Here is a 19,734-nt window from a genome sequence, read left to right on the forward strand (position 1 = left end):
TAATAACATGTCATTTTACATTTGTCCAGACTCATACTATGTACTACACCAAGAGTGAACTCAAATGAAATGTGAGGTAGTAAAACATTCATTATTTTACAATAGTTTGTATAGTTTAACTAAGGTTAAACTATAATACTTAAAAGGGAATGTATGCTTGGATGAATGTTTTCAACAGAGCAAAAACAATAAATTATAAAATGAAATTACAAGAGAGCCAATGCATAATGATTACAAAACACATCAAATACAATGAAACACTCCTGACAAGAAACAGGAATAATTAATCTGAAGAAAAAACAACTTTTTTACTGGGTTATAAAATTTTTTTTTTTAAATGAACTTTATAGAGCAGTTTCAGTTTCACAGTAAAATGAACAGAAAGGACAGGGAGTTTCCCATATACTCCCTGCCCCCACAAATGCACAGCCTCCCTCATTGCCAACATCCGTACCAGACTGGCACGTTTCTTAAAATTGTTGAGCCTACGTTGACTCATCCTAATTACCCAGAGTCCATACCTTACATTAGAGTTTGCTCTTGGTGTTGTACATAGTATAGGTTTTGGACAAATGCAGAATGACATTTATCTTTAATTACACTATACTACAGAATAGTTTCATTGCCCTAATAATCCTCTGTGATATTCATCTATTTTCACCTATTCATCTTTACCTCTCTCCTAAACCCATCTTTTTTTTTCCTTTAAAAACTCATCTTTTTTTTAAAAAAAAACTCATCCTTTTTTTTTTCTTTAATTTTTTTTTTTAGTTGGGTAACTGTGTTTTTTCCAGGATCCATCAGCTTCAAGTCAAGTCATTGTCCTGCAATCTAGTTGTGGAGGGTGCAACTCAGCTCCAAGTTCAGTCCCCATTTTCAATCTTAGTTGCAGGGGGTGCAGCCCACTATCCCATGCTGGAATTGAACTGGCAACTTTGTTGTTTAAGACCTTGTGCTCTAACCAACTGAGCCGTCCGGCTGCCCCCACTCATCTTTTTACTGTGTTTGTAGTTTGCCTTTCTAAGATTTTAATTTAAGTTTCCTCCATGTCTTTTCATGATTTGATAGCTCATTTCTTTTTACGGCTGAATAATATTCCATTGTCTGGATATACAACAGTTTATTAATCCATTCACCTACTGAAGGACAGGATATCTTGGTTGCAAGTTTTGTGATTATAAATAAAGTTGCTATAAACATCCACGTACAGGTTTTTATGTGGGCATAAGTTTTCAACTCATTTGGGTAAATACCAAGAAATGATAATAATATCTCTGATAATAATAGCTCCTCTTCAACTCTCTTTTGGCTTCTACTTACACAGAATATCTTTGTCCATTCTCTGATTTTATGTCCTTGAGTCTTTGTATCACTACAGGGGTTCAACTTCAGATATGAGATGGGAGAAGAAAGAATTAGTAACATGAAGGTTAGGATATTGAACTTAGCAAGTCTGAGGAACTGAAAAAAAAAGGAATGAAGAAAAATAAACAGAACCTAAGGGAGCTGTGGGACACTAACATGTGTGTTAACATACTCATGATGGGGGTCCCGGAAGAAGAAAAGAGAGAGAAAGGGTCAGAAAACAATTATTTGAAGAAACTTCCCAAATTTGATAAAAGCCATGTCTACACACTCAGGAAACTCAAAAAAACTCCAAGCAAGATAAACTCAAGAAACTCCATACTGAGACAGATTATAGTAAAACTGACAGACAGAAAAGATTGAAAATAAGAAACGAGAAGATGGCCACCAATTTGCCGCCTCTTTACATGGTCAACCCTCTTTGCAAGTGTGCCACTGGTGACTCTCTGTGTGTCCAAATTTCTTCCTGTTATAAGAACACCAATCGCATTGGAACAGGGCCTACTCTAATGGCCTTATTTTCGCTTAATCATCTCTTTAAAAGCCTTATATTCAAACACTGTCACATTCTAAGGAACTAGGTGTTAAGACTTCAACATATAAAGGTGGAGTAAGGGGCAAAATTCAGTCCATAATAGTTCCTATCTCGTCTCTCTGGCTGTCGTGTTTATCTGTCTGTCTGGATACCATCTCCAAGACAACAGGGGCCTTGTGCCCTTCACTAGCACAGTGCCTGGCACACAGAAGGCATCAAATAAATGCCTGTGGATAAAGAACCAGGAATTGTGGGAATCAGAGGACTGGAAGGCCCTGGAGACAAGGGAGGAGGAAGGGTTGGAAATCACTCTTAGAATGTACCTGCTGGATAGCACTTGTCCACGAGGCGGCAGTTACATCCCGGTGGGGCAGCTCATTGCTGGTGAACTCTGTCCTGCCCTGTGGTCACGGCTGAGGCGGCGGGAACCTGTGCAGACAAAGCAGGGATGGGCTTGAGTGGCTTCCAGATTCTTACCTTTCCTAGGATTTTTCCACTTCATCTAGGTTATCTAATTTGTTGTTATATAATATTTCATAGTATTCTCTTATTTTTATTTCTGTGAAATTGTTCATCATCTGTAGTCACACAGCAGCCTAGCCAACTGTCCCCCCGTGTCTTTCCTTAAGGAAACAAGAGGCTGTAAGACTGTGCCTTTCTGGGACTCTGTTCCATCCTTGTGTTTACACCTTATGTCTCTCTGTCTGGTCCCCAAAAGATGGTTTGCAGCCAAAGACGGGTAAGATATCTCACAGGAGATACAACCTAAGCCAGGCGGAACCGAGTGGGGACCCCTAATGAGCTGCCTTAGAGAAATATGGAAAGGGGCCTTGCCTCCCCTTCCCCCTGCCTGGGAAAGTCTGCTGCCAGCTCTGGCTTTCCCCTTGCACCTGTTTATGAGAGAAATCATGAAGACAATAAAGATCAGTTCTCTCCACTTATCTCAACGGAGCTTTTACAATAAGACAGACTTTACCCTGAAAAGGTACATACCTTAGGTAAGACATCATGGGACCTTGTGCTTCGGCTGTTTATAGACAAACGGTGATTGGAATAAACATTTTTCTGCTATGATGTATGAGTCTCACAGACCTTGTAAGAAACAATGTTACTTTCTTGTATTTGTATACCTATCAATAAAAACCTTCAGTCGGCCTTATTCTGGGCTCCAGTCCTCTGAGACTGAGAGACCCCTGGCCTTCTGAGAGATTTAACTGCATTAAGTCTCTGTTTGATTCTTTCTTAAAAACTTAACCCAAACCGCCCCTTCTCGCACCCTCACGGCCCTTGTTGCGCTGGACGTGACAATCATCTATTCTCTTTCATTTCTGATTTTAGTTATTTGAGTCTTTTTTAGTTTTTAAATTTTATCTAGGAGGTTTCCCAGTTTTGTTTCATCTTTTTGAGGAATGAATTCTTAGTTTCATTGATTTTCACTATTATTTTTCTATTCCTTTATTTGTTCATCTCGGCTCTAATCTCCATTATTTCCTTTCTTTTGCTAGATTTGGGTTTTGTTTATTGTTCTCGTTATAATTCCTTTAGGTGTAAATTTAGATTGTTGATTTGCAGTCTTTTTTCTGTTCTAAAATATTTATGTTGTTGTTCTTTTGTAAACACTAAGAGCAAAATAACTTACTGGAATATAAAAGTAAGAGCTGAATGAGCATACCACTAATGGAGAAAGGGAGTATTTTCACGTAATCAGTTTTTTTCCCCATCCCATCTCCATTTGACGTCGCTCAAAACATACCATTGGCCACGTAGTTAAAAAATAAATGCAAATGCTTGTGCACATACATAGTTACTTAACGTACAATAAAGAATAGGGGAGGAAAAATGAAATATACTGTAGTGGTCAGGATGTGGTGGTACCAAATGCAGTTTTCTAACTGAGAATATCTTCTTGGTCTGGAGGAACTTAGTTCTGGGTAAAGCGGCCCATTCCCCTATTTACTAGACACTTTCTGTCGGCTGCTGGAACACATCAATTGTATCTTCAGCCTCCATTTCCAACTGTGCAGGTGCGTCTGTTTCATTGACTGGCTGCCTGTCAAGTTGGATTCTGATCTGCCTGATTGACAAACCCTGTCATTCACAGTAGGCTTTTACTAGTTTGATAAGTTTAATAACTAGTTTAATATGTGCCTCTTAATCTTAAACTGCACCACAGAACCATGCTTTCCCACCATATTCAAATTAATATGTTTGTTGTTCTCAGTCTTGACTCTTTCTTTGGGCTTTTTATGGGTCATAACGAGCACCAGAGTCTCTTCAGCTGCAGCTTCACAAAAGAGGTACCAGGTCCACACTGATTGAGCACAAGCAGTACCAAGAGTGGCAGAAGAAGGAGGCGGCAGCCTCTGTTTTCATTCTTAAAACAGATCAGGATAGAAGGATGTACACAAAATGATAAGAATTTCTATAGGAAAACAAGAGCCAATGTCATTAGCAAAGGTGAAGTCCTTTGAAATGAAATCAAGACCAAAATGCCTATCTTCTCTAACCATCATTGAACATTGTACTGAAAGTTCTAGCCTATGCAATAAGTCAAGACATGAAAATAAAAGGCAAGGCTCTTGGAAGGGAGAAGGAAAAATAATCACTATTTTAGACATGACTGTATAGGTTTAAAACCCTAAGGTTTAAATTACAATAGATAAAATAAATTTATATCTAGATGGATGTTTTAAAAAAAAATTAGCAGAAACAGCCAGTTAAAAAATGTATTTACAAGAGTATCCAATTCATAAGGGTTATAAAATATATAAAATACAAAGAAATAGCCTCAATAAGAAAAAGGAATAATTTACCTGAAGACAATCACAAATTTTAATTGAATTATAATAAAATACTTGAAGCATCTTCTTCGATAAGAAAAATATTAAGGGGCAACCAGATGGCTCAGGTGGTTAGAGTGCGAACTCTGAACAACAGGGTTGCTGATTTGATTCCTACGTGGGCCAGTGAGCTGTGCCCTCCACAACTAGATAGAAGAGAACAACTTGGAGCTGATGGGCCCTAGAGAAACACACTGTTCCCCAATATTCCCCAATAAAAAATGAAATAATAATAATGATAATAATAATAATAGCAGGTGGAACTGGTTGCTGCCTATAAAAAAAAATTGAAAAAAATCTCAATTCTTCCTATCCGTTTGATGGTAATGAAACTGTTCCTCATCAGTACGACAGTGAAAATGACCTTTGCTCTCATTAATTTGAATTTAAGATGATCTTTGAGATCCTCCTAGAACCACAGCAGGTCTAGAGCCTGGTGGGAGAGGGATCCTGTTAGGAGTGTGCAGGAAGTGGAGAATGGACAAAAGGGATGAACTTTTATTCTCTTGTCTGTTCTGAGTGACAGAGCTCATCTGGTCCTTCTTTCATTCATTCACTTGTACAGCCAACGTTTACCAAACATCTGCTTTAAGCCAGGCACCGGGTGAGGTTATCTTGGTAAATAAGGCAATGAAACAAGATGGGGGCACTTCCCACACAGAGGAGACAGTGCCTTATGTAAATGTGCGTAGTGTAAATCACATCCTCTGGGCAAACTTTTCAGTGAATCACCACAGTGGAGAAGAAAAGCAGAATTTGGAAGAAGACCAGAGAGGTTTACACTGCAGCTCCATTATTTAAAGGCAGGACCCTCACTTGAGCAAGTGTCATTGTCTTTTAGAGCCTCAACTTTCCTCATCTGCAATAATGGGCTGCTAATACCTCCTCACAAGAACTGTTAGAAGAATCAAATAAGACAATGAACGTAAAGCATTTAAATCAGTATCAGGTAAATATTAGGCACCCAATAAAAACTGGATTTCTTAAATTTACGGCAAGTATTGTTGGCTATCATACGTTTAGGCATGGACATTTTGAACATGCTTAAGAAACACGCACGCAGTGCCACAGAGGGTCCTCGACACTCCCCACTGTCACTGAGACCACTGAGAACTCCCTTTGCCTATGAGCACAGAGCTGTCTTGCTCCATCCAGACGCCCTGACAGCAAGTCCTCAGGCTGTGGTCCTCCATGGAAGGTAGCTGATCGGGAAAGTGGCAATAACAAAGCCAACTCTAGATATTCCAAATCTCTCAGTTCTTATCTGTGGCAATGCCATTGTCATTTCCATGTATAAGACAAAGGGGAATGGATTTCCACCAGATACATGTTAGATGTGCCATGACGGCAAGGCTCTGGGCAACCAGGTTACCAGGAAAGAGGTGAAAAGAGGTAGCTCAACATCCGTCATAAAATGATCCAAGACTTTTCTCGAACAGGTAGAGAAAAGTTTGGGGGACTTTGAATATAAGAAATGTGAAATGTCTCACTTAGTGCATGGCTAATATTGAAATATAAATAGCCTAAAATGGGAAGCAGAGGAAGAAAGCAGATTGGAGAGTAAGACACAAATAGAAAGTTGACAATTCTGGCAACCTAGCAGCTGCCTATCCCCTCCTTCCTATTTGCACCCCCTCACTCTGGCCACCTTCATCGAGGACCATAATAATTAGAAATAATGGCCACTTGGAAAGCTTAAATGGTTCCAGTAAAGAAAAAATGCATTGGGTCAAGCTTATGTCTCCATAAGATCCAGAGCTATAAATTATTTAATAAACTCTGTGTTAGAAAACAAAAAGACATTTAAAGTAAAAAATAAGATGGGAGGGGATTAAGAAAGATATTATGTTAATAGAATGTCTAGTCAGAACATATGCAGGTTGCAAAAAGAAAAGTGAAACTACAAAGTAATACATACTTGTGTCCAATGAGTAGCATATGTCCAAGAAAGGAGAAATCTCTTGGGATGAGATGGAATAGAGGATGAATTCTCAGGTAATTGCAAAAAGGATGGTTGAGAAGATAAAAGAGGACACACCCTTCAAGCATGAGGCCTGGGACACAAAGAATGAGCCCCAAACAGCAGCAACTGGCTTGATTAGAGATCAGGGAGAAAGTCTTCATGTAGAAAAAGAGTAAAAGATAAGGATGGAGAGACTGGTAGAAGTCAGGCCATAGGCAGTGAAGACCAAGAAGTGAAGGCTTTACTCTGTCATAATATGAACAATAATGTGTTAGAAATGTGTAACGTGCTTTATAGTTTTACACTCTTTCAATATGTTGCCACTTTTGATCAAGTAATCCGTTCCCGTGCTTCTCCTGAAACTTTTCTCGAACAGGTAGAGAAAAGTTGAGGGACTTTGCATATAAGAAATGTGAAATCCCTCACTTTGTTCATGGCTGATATTGAAATATAAATAGCCTAAAATAGGAAGCAGAGGAAGAAAGCAGATTGGAGAGTATGACAAATAGGGAGTTGGCAATTCTGGCAACCCTGAATTGTCACAATCACTGGAGAAGAATTTGCTACAGGATGGTAAAGGTGATTGACAAGTTTTTGGAGGCCCTCGACTGCATTTATAATTATTCTATTTTATTTTTAAGGTGAAATTATGACGGCAGTAAAGTCAACTGTATGATTTTCTGTAGTTTTTGGTATGTCGAAAAAAATTCCAATTTTAAAAAAGGACAGGAAAGAAGGGCGGGAGGGAGGGGGAAACAAGGAAGGAAGGAAAAAAAGGTAGGAAAGAAGGAAGAAAGGAAGGGAGAGGATACACTTACCTTATCACTGCAGACAGTTGACAAGATGTCTCAGATTTCACCCTTCATACCAACAAGGATTTGGACCTGTGTGGTTACTGTCTTAGTGGGCCTCTTGGTACCCAGCGAGAAATCAGTCTGAAGGAAAAGGTGAGGCTCTGGGATGGCCATCAAGACTCCTTCTGGCAATGTGGGCATAGCACTTGAGAAGACAGCTAGAACCAGCAACAGCCCAGTGTTCCATTTATGCCAGCACCTACTCCTACTCGAACACTGAAACAAAGTTCACAGCTGAAAGATGTGAACACGTCCATTCATAAAAGGAAAACTGAGAGTCAGAGAGACCAAAAATTAGTCCCCGGAAGAAAAGAACATAGGGTCCACACCACTTCCCTGCTTGGATGTAAAATGCCCACTAGAAGGAATTTTATTAAATGGTTTACACATTTTTTTTTTAGTTTTATTGACAACCCATAGTATCTTGAGATTGGACAAGTAATGGTATTTCTAGCACATTTTCTGAATTGATTACTACAATAGCAGTTATGATTTTCAACCGCCCCCTCCTTTCCTGAGGCCCAAGTTTTCTTTGTCCTTTATCTCTGACTGGTCATATTCAGGTTTTACTGTCTCTTATAACTTGCCTGCTGTTTCTCACGGTTGCTCTTTCTTCTCGATCCCTGTGGGCACACTTCCTCCTCTCTCTGCTGAACTACAGTAAAAAGTTCTGCCATTTGACAGCTGTCCCTCTCCTCCACATGTTGAACCCAGGACACTGGAACTGCCCATTTAGTGTGTGTCACAGCTGAGGACCACAACCAGAAACAACCAACCCTCTGAACCAGGCTCCCCCACTGGCAAATTTTTCCTTTCAAGGGAGGAGGGTTTTATAATAAGTGTTCTTTTGTTTTTCTTTTTATTTTGTATCATCAAATTTGAAATGTACTGTAACAGACTTTCAACAGTGCTTTTTTTCTTAAGTATTTGTACCTGCATCGTGTCACCAAATGCTCAGCCAGAGTGGAAGTGATTCACAAGGAGCTGGAATGAGCCTAAGATTGGGAGGGAATAAAGCGTGAGACAGCAGCCTGGCTAGCCCAACCAGCAGTCCAGCAGTTACCATTGCGCCTGACCTTTGCTGATCTGTGTCTTCCTTTCTTACAAAGGAAACAGCTTGGGAGTGCATGTCAGCCACTAACAAGTGGTTTTTAGTACATTCTTGGCTTTGCGGTGTCTAGTGCCTGATTTGTGCTTTTTTCTTTCCCCCACCACTTCCCCCACTTTCCTTCTGTCCTTTTTTCTTCTAGCTCCTTGTTTCCTTCCAGCATACAAGTCTCTCTAGAGAGGGACAAAGGCAGCCGCCATATGGGAGCTCTTTGGATTGAGATGCTACTTCATCTTTTTCCTTTGCCTTCTCTTTTCATGTCAGGCACACTGGCCAGACTCCAGTCGTTCCTTTGATTATCTCAGTGCTTCTCTTCTGACCTGCATGTTGAGTTCTGTGCTGCTGTGGCTTCCATGAAAAAACCAGAAAAGAAGTTACAAATTGGATAGCATCTTGTTTATACTCAGCTGTGATCAACATACAGAATTTGAGGCACCTTATTTTCACAACAAGAATAAAAAATATCCGTTGATCCTTGCAAATTCCTTCCCATCCGTATTTATAGGTAGTCCTGTCTCTTACTCCCTCCCCAAATGGATTATTCAAGCAGAACAGGCTCAAATTTCAGACAGTGAAAGCTAAAAGAGGACTGTGAAATGTTGGTGGGGAATTCGCATAGATCACTTAAATGCACTAACTACGGTGTTTACAAATTTTATTACTGCTTTTCAATACATGTCCAAACTGGGTTCCTCCATTCCCCAGCGGTATCAAAGGCTCCTCTATTGGGCTGGATGTAGCAAGCTGCCTGCTGCTGGCTTCCCTTCTGCTGGGCACAGGTGCTTTGGGTGGTGGTGGTGGTGGTGGTAGAGCTTTGCTGGTCTAACTTTAGAGTGTGGACATTGCCTTATCCAAATTCCTGTCATCTCTCCCTTGTCGATCTGTTCCCTGGTATAAGTAACAATGAAATACTGTGCTTCCCACCATCCCTTAATTTTATAATGAAAATGGGCCTAGAATCAGCTGTTTATTATTTCACTTGATGAACAGAGAATTTTACTGTGCAGAGCTGTCAAGAACCTTAAAATAACAGGTAGGTAGCTATAAGTTGCTAAGTCTCATCTTTGGGGCAAAGTTTATTGTTCCCACGTATAGTGTTTAGCATTTACCCAGGCTCCAGTAGCTTTTGAGCTTGAACACCTGTGTGTGAACAGATGAAATTCCTTAGCACCTGCGTCCCTGTCCATCTCACGGGGAGCCTTCGGGGTCAGCCAGCAGCTAGAAACTCTCACCAGCATGACCAGAGTGCTGAGGGGTAGCCTGGCCTCCGCCATTCGTACTTCGATAGCAGTTGGTCACTAGCTGGCATCCGTGGCTTCTCTTACTCTGTTGCAAGCTCGCAGCAATTTACAGAACTCTCCCTTCTTTCCTTCCACGTGTCATCTTTGCTTCTGAAATAAGAACCATATGTGTAACACCAATACTTGACTTACAAGACACGCGTTATGTGGTTGTAATCACACATAATGCTTTCAGATGATCTCCTTCCATCTTCAATGTGGAAAAGATTAAGAACAGAACAAATTAGTCTAAACTGGGCAATCCGGTTGACTTTTAAATGTAGGAATGGAATTCCAAACACTTAACACATTCAGCTACGTATATGACAGAAAGTAAATCTATGGATACGGTATTTTGTAAATGATCTTTTAAATAAAAGAAAATCTTACGTAATACGTATTAAACAAAAAAAGGCAGATCCTGGATGCACTCTGAACTTCGGGCATCTACTTCCCACAGTTCCTCACCCCCTTCGATGCCTGACAGCAGGAAACAAAAAAGGACCAGCCCAGGTAATCCGGTGCTTAAGAACAATTGCTTCAGGCCCTCATTTCCCCTCTGGGAGGCGCTCCTAGAAGGCGGGTCGGATTCGCCCCGCCCCAATGACAGCAGCCTAGGCACAAAAGCCCAGAGCACGCCCTCGAGAGGAGCAGAAGCGAAGTATGCGCGCATTCCGCTGGAAGGGGAGACGCAAGAATACTTCCGCGCCCCACGAAATCACAGACGACTCCTGATGAAGACTTTATCCGAACCAGGATCGCCCCCCGACGGCACCGAGCAGCGGGGACACAGCGCACTTGCCGCCTCCGGAGCCGGGCCACCGCGGTCTCCAGCCCCCATGCACACGGCGCGGGGAGCCAGGCTTCCGCTTTGGGGCCCCGGGCCGTACATTTTCCTCGTCTTCGCTCTCCTGTGGCCGGTGAGTCCCCGTCGCCTTTCTTGGCTCGGGAAGGCGCGCGTGGTGACTGAGAGGGGACTGGAGAGTGGGGACGGTGGGTGCCTGCTCCGGAGACCGGGTGCCCGGGGCATGTCCGGGCAGAGTCAGGGGAAGAGCGGGTTCCCATCGCCCCGCAGGACCCACCCGGCCCGAAAGGGAGCAAAAGCCCGCGCTCCCCCTCCCCCTCCCTCTCCCAGTCCTTGGATCAGGTGACTCAGCAATCCAAGGGGGAAATCCAGAGGCACTGTAGGAATAAGGGTCAAATTGGAAACTCCCAATTTGCGACAGAGAAATTGTCTTTCCATTCTTTCTTTCTTTTTATTTTTTACACTTGTGTTTAAGTTGTAATACATATCCATTGGAAAGTCGATGAGACAAGCAGTCGTTGAGACTTTCCCTCTGCTGCCTACCACGCGTCTTTCCTTCTGGCGCCTGAGCGTCCAACTTCGTTCTTTTCACTTTCCCCGCACAGCAACATTTAAAGGACTATGTGCAAACGACCTTTAAGTCGCAGCCGGGGGCTGGGAGCTTCATAACAGGAAAGGGATGTAAATCTTGGTAACAGGAAAAGGCGGTGATGTGTAAATATCCAAACTACACGTGGAAAACTGTGGACTTCCAGTACAGTTCCAAGCTGATGAGCTTCCACCCCATGGCACTTTAAAGTTTTCTTATATTTAAGAAAAAAAAAAAAAAGTTAAATGCCAAACCAACATTACAGGTACCATGAAGTTTCAAATGTTTTCACTTAACAAATCAATTCAAAATTCAGAGAAGCAATACTTATAATCACAAAATAATTACAGAATTTATTTTTAAAATATGAGTCAATATTAGGTGAGAACCATGTTTAACCCTGTTTCCTGAATGGCTCACTTTAGTCATTTAGCCAGTGTGTTTCCAGGTGAATGTAAAGATACCTGTGCAGATAAGGTCAAAAATCTGAATTTGATGGTTTGGGGAATGTGAGACCTAGGCCTTTGAATTTACAAACTCCTCTTCTCATCCCTTCCCAAGTCTTGCCTTTCTTTATGCATTTACAGTCATGATCACTTTTCTTGTATTGTGAAGCTAGTAACAAATTCCATTAGATGTTTTATGTCTATCCATGCAGACTTCTCTTATTCTTTTCAAGAGCATAGTATTCTATTGTGTGGGTAAAGCAGACATGAGTGTATTTTACTCTTGCCTCTTATGAATATCTTTTTAGATGACATCCCGATTTTGATTTTGCGAATTCTAACAGCATTGTAGTAGATATTTGTATGTGTCATGTGTCCATGTGCACCTTACAGTGCATAATTCCTTAAAGTGCAATTGCTGTGTCAGTTAATTTTATACTTACATTTAGATAATGACAAATTGTCCTCCAGAAGAAGGCTGTACCATTTTACACTCACACCAAGAGTGCCCAGTATTTCTGTTTCCTTACACCCTTGCTACACTGAACTTGAATTCTTTGTAGTCTAAGAGGTTGAAAATGGGACACCATATTGTTGTGGTTTTGATTCCTCGGTGCGAGTAGAGATTTTCAAGGATCCAGGAGATTTCTGAGGCTGGGAATGAGGATCAGGAGACCCAGATTAGGCAGCAGGGATGGCAGGGGCACTTGAACTGTGTCACATGGAGCCAGGGCATCTCACCCCAGCCCTACCTGAAGTGAGATGAGTTCATGTCCTGGGACTGTTGGAAGGATTACATCAGTTGAGGCCCAGTGCTGAGTTCTTTCCTGAGTCCTGGTCCTTCCCCTGCATTGCTGGGATTGGCCCCAGTTCTCTTCTAGTGCCTTCCGCCCAGCTCCCTTTCTCTGTCAGGGCAGGAACTGTGAGGTTCAGAGGCTCAGAAGCTCAGCCAGGCTGTGTGAGTTCTGATATTGGAGCTGGGGACAGCAGCCCTGCTCCGCTCCTTTCTAGCTTTGGGACCCTGGAGTGGCCCTGCTTACTCATGTGTCAAATGAGAAGGAGATAAAAGTCTGTGGGGCCCTTTGTAAACCCTGAGAGCTGACTGGGCACCTGTGGGAGGCTGTGTGGGAGGCCAAACCAAGTCCTCAGGGCTGATATGGCTCACTGTGGTGACAGGAGGGCCACATATGGTCGTTTAGTTGGAACCCCTATTTCAAGAAAGGTTAACGTGAGATTTAGAGCTCCCAGACTCCTGTGGCTTAGTGGCTGGCCCTGGACTAGAAGTCAGATGACTTGACTTTCAATTCCGAGTTTTGCTACAATTAAAAAACAGAAACAAACAAACAAAACACCCCAATAAACAATGTCAGCATGAAGACCTTGAGGCCAGATCTGATGCTATTACTGTGAATTACTCCTCTGTTTAAGATAAACAGGGTAGGTTTTTTGTGTGTTTTTTTTGATGCTTCTTTTATTATTATTATTATTATTATTATGATTAGTTTTAGGTGCACAAGACAAAGTAATACTTAGACGTTTATCATTTATATCCCTCACACTGTGGACCCCCCGCCCCCCATCCACTATCTCTCTGACATCGCACTGAGCCATCCCATTTCCACTGTCTCCACTCCCAATGCTGTACTCTGCCTCTTGTAAGTGTATACATACATGTATATACATATATATATATATAATATTATAGTTGGCATTCATTATTGTTCAGCTTCAGGTGTACAGTGCAGTGATCAGGCATCTACATCATCCTTGAGGTGGTCTCCCAAATGGGACACGTGTCTATCGGATACCCTACAAAATCTTTACAACATTATTGATTACGTTCCCCAGATTAATTTTCAAAACCCCGTGGCCATCTTGTGGTTACTGATTGTTTTCTAATCCCCTCACCTTCCCCCTTACCCCCAGCCCCCCGCCCATCTAGCAACCCTCAGTTTTTCCTCTTTGTCTCCAAAACTGTTTCTGATTAGTTCATTCACTTATTCTTTTCTATAGATTCCGCATATAAGTGAGATCATATGGTACTTATCTTTCTCTGTCTGACTTACTTCACTTAACATAATGTTCTCTAGGTCCATCCATGTTGTTGCAAATGGTAAGATTTCTTTCTTCTTTATGGCTGTGTAATACTCCATTGTATAAATGTACCACAGGTTCTTAATCCAGTCATCTACCGATGGGCATTTCGGTTGTTTCCCTGTCTTGGCTATTGTGTATAGTGCTGCAATAAACATAGGAGTGCATAAAGCTTTTTGAGTTAGAGTTTTGGATTTCTCCGGATAGTTACCTAGGAGTAGAATTGCTGGATCATAGTGTAGTTCCATTTTCAGATTTTTGAGATACCTCCATACTGTTTTCCATAGTGGCTGCACCAATCTGCAATCCCACCAACAGTGCACAAGCGTTCCCTTTTCTCCACATCCGCGCCAGCACTTGTTGTTTGTTGATTTATTGATGATAGCCATTTTGACTGGGGTGAGGTGGTATCTCATTGTGGTTTTTATTTGCATTTCTCTTAGTTAGTGAGGTTACTGAGGTTGAGCATTTCTTCATATGTCTGTTTGCCATCTGTATGTCCTTTTTAGAAAAATGTCTCTTCAAGTCCTCTGCCCATTTTTTAATTGGGTCATTTGTTTTTTTGGAGTTGAGTTGAGTTGAGTGAGTTTTTTATAGATTTGTGATATTAATCCCTTATCAGATATATCATTGGCAAATATCTTTTCCCATTCAGTAGGATCCCTTTTTGTTTTATTGATGGTTTCCTTTGCTGTGAAAAAACTTTTTAGTTTGATGTAATCCCACATGTTTATTTTTTCTCTTACTTCCCTCGTGCGAGGAGATATATCAGTAAAAATCTTACTCCGGGTAATGTCTGTGAAGTTTCTTCCTATATTTTCTTCTAGGTATTTTATGGTTTCAGATCTTACATTTAAGTCTTTAAGCCATTTTGAATTTATTTTTGTATATGGTGTAAGGAGGTGGTCCAGCTTCATTTTTTTGCATGTGTCTGTCCAGGTTTCCCAGCACCATTTATTGAATAGACTGTCTTTACCCCATCGTACATTCTTGCTTCCATTGTCGTAGATTAAATGGCCATATAGGCATGGATTTATTTCTGGACTCTCTATTCTGTTCCATTGATCTATGTGTCTGTTTTTATGCCAGTACCATGCTGTTTTGATTACTGTAGCCTTATAGTATAATTTGAAGTCAGGTATTGTTATACCTCCCACTTTGTACTTATTTCTCAAGATTGCTGAGGCTATTCGGGGTCTTTTATGCTCCCATATAAATTTTAAGATTATATGTTCTATTTCTGTGAAAAACGTCGTTGGTAGTTTGATAGGAATTGCGTTGAATATGTATATTGCCTTAGGCAGTATGGACATTTTAACTATATTAATTCTTCCTATCCATGAACATGATATGTGTTTCCATCTATTTATATCTTCTTTCATTTCTTTCTTCAGTGTCTTATAATTTTCTGAGTACAGATCTTTTACTTCTTTGGTTAAATTTATTCCCAGGTATTTTATAGTCTTTGGAGCAATTGTAAATGGGATTTTTTAAAAATTTCTCCTTCTGATGTTTTATTATTGGTATATACAAATGCAACTGATTTCTGAATATTAATTTTGTATCCTGCTACTTTACTAAATTCATCTATCAGCTCTAATAGCTTCTTGGTGGAGTCTTTAGGGTTCTCTCTATATAGTATCATATCATTTGCATATAATGATAATTTTACTTCCTCCTTACCAATTTGGATGCCTTTTATTTCTTTTTCTTGTCTGATTGCTGTGGCTAGAACTTCCAGCACTATGTTGAATAGAAGCGGAGATAGTGGGCAACTTTGCCTTGTTCCTGATCTTAGGGGGAATGGTTTTAGCTTTTCCCCATTGAGTATGATGTTAGCTGTGGGTTTGTCATATATGGCCTTTATTATGTTGAGATATGATCCCTCTATTCCCACTTTCTTAAGGGTTTTTATCATAAATGCTGTTGGATTTTATCAAATGCTTTTTCTGCATCTATTGATATGATCATGTGATTTTTGTTTTTCATTTTGTTAATGTGGTGTATCACATTAATTGATTTGCGGATGTTGAACCACCCTTGCATACCAGGGATGAATCCCACTTGATCATGTTGTATGATCTTTTTAATGTATTGCTGAATTCTGTTTGCTAATATTTTGTTGAGGATTTTTGTATCTATGTTCATTAGAGATATCGGCCTGTAATTTTCTTTTTTTTGTGGTGTCTTTGTCTGATTTTGGGATCAGGGTGATAGTGGCTTCGTAAAAAGTGTTTGGGAGTCCTCCCTCCTTCTGGATTTTTTGAAAGAGCTTGAGGAGAAAGGTGATAATTCTTTTTTGAACGTTTTGTAAAATTCACCTGTAAAGCCATCTGGTCCAGGGCTTTTGTTTGTTGGGAGATTGTCGATTACTGATTCAATTTCCCTGGTGGTAATCAGTCTATTCAGGTTTTCTGTTTCTTCTTGAGTTAGCCTTGGAAGGTTGTACGCCTCTAGAAAATTGTCCATTTCTTCCAGATTGTCAAATTTGTTGGCATATGAGTGCTCATAGTAATTTCTTAAAATTTTTTGTATTTCTGCGGTGTCTGTTGTCACTTCTCCTCTTTCATTTCTGATTTTATTAATTTGGGTCCTCTCTCTTTCTTTTTTAATGAGTCTGGCTAAAGGTTTGTCAATTTTGTTTATCTTCTCTAAGAACCAACTCTTGGATTCATTGATCTTTTGTATTGTTTTTCTGGTTTCTATTTCATTTATTTCTGCTCTGATCTTTATTATCTCCTTCCTTGTGTTCCCTTTGGGCTTATTTTGCTGTTCTTTTTCCAGATCCCTTAAGTGTGAAGATAAACTGTTGATTAGGGATGTTTCTTGTTTCTTTAGGTAGGCCTGCAAAGCTATGAATTTCCCTCTTAGGACTGCTTTTGCGGCATCCCATAGATTTTGGGTTGTGGTGTTTTCATTTTCGTTTGTCTCGAGATATCTTTTGATTTCTTCCTTGATCTCCTGCTTGACCCATTCATTATTTAGTAATAAGTTATTCAGCCTTCATGAATTGGTGTGTCTTCCAGTTTTTTTCCTGTAGTTCATTTCTAATTTCATAGCACTGTGATCAGAGAAGACAAATGGTATGATTTCAATTTTCTTAAATTTATCAAGACTTGTTTTGTGGCCTAACATATGGTCTATCTTGGAAAATGTTCCATGTGCGCTTGAGAAAAACGTGTATTTTGCAGCATTGGGGTGAAATGCTCTGAAAATATCGATTAAATCCAAGTGGTCCAATGTATCATTTAAGGCTGTTGTTTCCATATTGATTTTCTGTCTGGAAGACCTGTCCCTTGTTGTCAGAGGTGAGTTGAAATCCCCTACTATGATAATGTTACTGTTGATCTCTGTCTTTAGGTCAGTCAGTACCTGTTTTATATATTTAGGTGCTCCTATGTTGGGTGTATAGATGTTTACCAGGGTTATGTCCTCTTGTCGGATCAATCCCTTTGTTATTATATAGTGCCCATCTTTATCTTTTAATATGTTCTTCATTTTAAAGTATTTTGTCAGATATAAGTATTGCAACTCCAGCTTTTTTCTCATTTCCATTTGCATGAAATATCTTACTCCAACCCTTCACTTTCAGCCTGTGTGTGTCTTTTGTTCTGAGGTGAGTCTCTTGTATACAGCATATACAAGGGTCTTGCTTTCTTATCCAGTCAGCCACCCTATGTCTCTTGATTGGAGCATTTAATCCGTTTACATTTAAAGTGATTATTGACAGGTACATAGTTATTGCCATTTTTAAATTTGTAGTTAGATTGTTTTCATCTTCTATTTACAGAAGTCCTTTTAGTAATTCTTGCAATGCTGGCTTGGTGGTAATAAATTCCTTTAGCTTATTTTTTTCTGGGAAGCTCTTTATCTCCCCATCAACTTTAAATGATAGCCTTGCTGGATAAAGCAATCTAGGTTGTAGGCCTTTGTTTTCCATCACTTTGAGTATCTCCTGCCACTCTGTCCTGGCCTTCAATGTTTCTGTAGAAAAGTCATTTGATAGTCTTATGGGAGTTCCCTTGTATGTAACCCTCTGTGTTTCTTTTGCTGCTTTTAGGATTCTCTCTTTGTCTTTAAGCTTTGCCATTTTAACTATAATGTGTCTTGGTGTGGACCTGTTTGGGTGTATCCTGGTTGGAACTCTCTGCACTTCCTGGGCTTGTATGTTGGTTTCCTTCATCAGGCTGGGGAAGTTTTCGGACATTATTACTTCAAATATGTTCTGAATCCCTTGCTTCCTCTCTTCACCTTCTGGTATTCCTATGATGCGCATGTTGTTGCGCTTGATGTTATCCCAGAGGTCTCTTAGGCCATCTTCATTGTTTTTTATTCTTTTTTGTTTCTGTTGTTCCGTTTGGGTGATCTCTGCTACCTTGTCTTCTAAGTCGCTGATTCGATCCTCTGCTTCATCTAACCTGCTGGTAATTCCTTCAAGTGAGTTCTTAATTTCGGTAATTGTATTCTTTAGTTCTAACTGGTTGTTCGTTATGATTTCTACATCCTTCTTTATGTCTTCTCTAAGCTCCTTAAACATTCTTATCACCAGTGTTCTGAACTCTGTCTCTGAAAGGTTGGTTACCTCTGCTTCATTTGGTTCCAGTTGTGGAGGTTTCTTCTGTTCTTTTATTTGGGACGTGTATCTTTGTTTCCCCATTCTGGCTGACTCTCTGTTTGTTTTGATGTATTAGGTAGATCCCCTAGAGTTCTTAGTTCTTGCTAGGTTATCTTATGTAGTATGTGTCCTTTATATTTGACTTGCACTACTTCGTTCTTCTCCTCTGCGTGTGCTCCAAAGGTGACTCTTGTGTTGTGTATATTGTCCTGTTCAAGAAGATCTTTAATTGCTTTTTGCTTGTGAGTAGGTGGGGTTAACTCCTAGGCTGACTTGTTGTGAGACTTGGCTCTGCCCCCCGCAGGGCGTTCTGCTGCGTGAGGGTTGACGACTTAAATGTGGTTTGGCCTCTATGGGCTCTTGTGCCTGCAGAGAATTCCCTCTGGGTGTGTGACTTGTAGGTCAAACCCGGTAGTACTCTGGTTTGGTCTGGAGTTGGCCTCTGGATATGTTGAATCTTGTGCCTCTTAACTGGGCCCTCCTGGTTTTTGTGTTCTCTGTTCCGCCCTGGGATCCCGTGCGTCTTTGGAACTGCGGGTGCCACCGCTGCCAACGCCGGCCGGGATTCCGCCACGGGACCGCGCGTTTTCACTCCGCTCCCTTCCTTCTTCCCCTGCTCGCCCAATTAGCGCACCTTCAAGTAATCCTTCCACGAGTCTCTTAGCTGTTCTGCGTGATGAGCAAAGAGTTCTTTGATGGGTTATAGGTCCCGTTTGTAATAAGATCCGGAGGAGAACTCAGAAAGTGCGCCCTGCTGCCACCATTCCTATGACGTCAACAGGGTAGGTTTTAGGGTTTGTTACCCTAGAAGAGTAAAGAGGAGATTGCTTGTGTTATTTTTGATTAGGAAATAGTGTGAGGTTGACACTTGGCAGTGCGTCACATGCAGGGGAGGAACAAATGAAGGAAATCCCCCACCCAGCTAATGACGTCTCTGGGAGGAGGAGCCAGTAAGCCTGTATTGCTCAACAACTACAAAATTTTGCCTCCTCCCTTCTCATTTTTCTTCCCGCCTTTGTCCATGCTCCTTTCTGTTTCATTCTCTCTCTCTCTCTCTCTCTCTCTCTCTCTCTCTCTCTCACACATCCATGGATTGACACAGCTTCTCAGCTACACCCTAGGTCCCTCAAGCAAAGACAACCATACACTACAAAGCCTCCTCCCCCATCCTCATGCAGCACCCCCCCCCCCGCCACCCACCCACACACACAATTGCCTTCACTTCATACCTGTCTGTGAT

The 19,734-nt window shown here is 40.9% G+C and overlaps 1 protein-coding gene and 1 pseudogene across 1 annotated transcript in view; one reads left to right on the forward strand and one right to left on the reverse strand.

Moving 5' to 3' along the window:
- Nucleotides 1–3,856: 3,856 nt before the first annotated feature.
- On the reverse strand, nt 3,857–4,155 carry LOC117038457 (small ubiquitin-related modifier 2-like; annotated as a pseudogene).
- Nucleotides 4,156–10,585: 6,430 nt separating this feature from the next.
- TNFRSF10B (TNF receptor superfamily member 10b) overlaps nt 10,586–19,734 on the forward strand; it is a 36,951-nt gene continuing 27,802 nt past the window's right edge. Inside the window, exon 1 of the mRNA XM_033134745.1 lies at nt 10,586–10,865. Within this exon, the coding sequence (XP_032990636.1) occupies nt 10,680–10,865 (186 nt within the window). The 5' untranslated portion in view covers nt 10,586–10,679. The remainder of the gene's footprint in view (nt 10,866–19,734) is intronic.

Source organism: Rhinolophus ferrumequinum, chromosome 18, assembly GCF_004115265.2.
Source record: "Rhinolophus ferrumequinum isolate MPI-CBG mRhiFer1 chromosome 18, mRhiFer1_v1.p, whole genome shotgun sequence".
In the NCBI taxonomy this organism is placed as follows: domain Eukaryota; kingdom Metazoa; phylum Chordata; class Mammalia; order Chiroptera; family Rhinolophidae; genus Rhinolophus; species Rhinolophus ferrumequinum.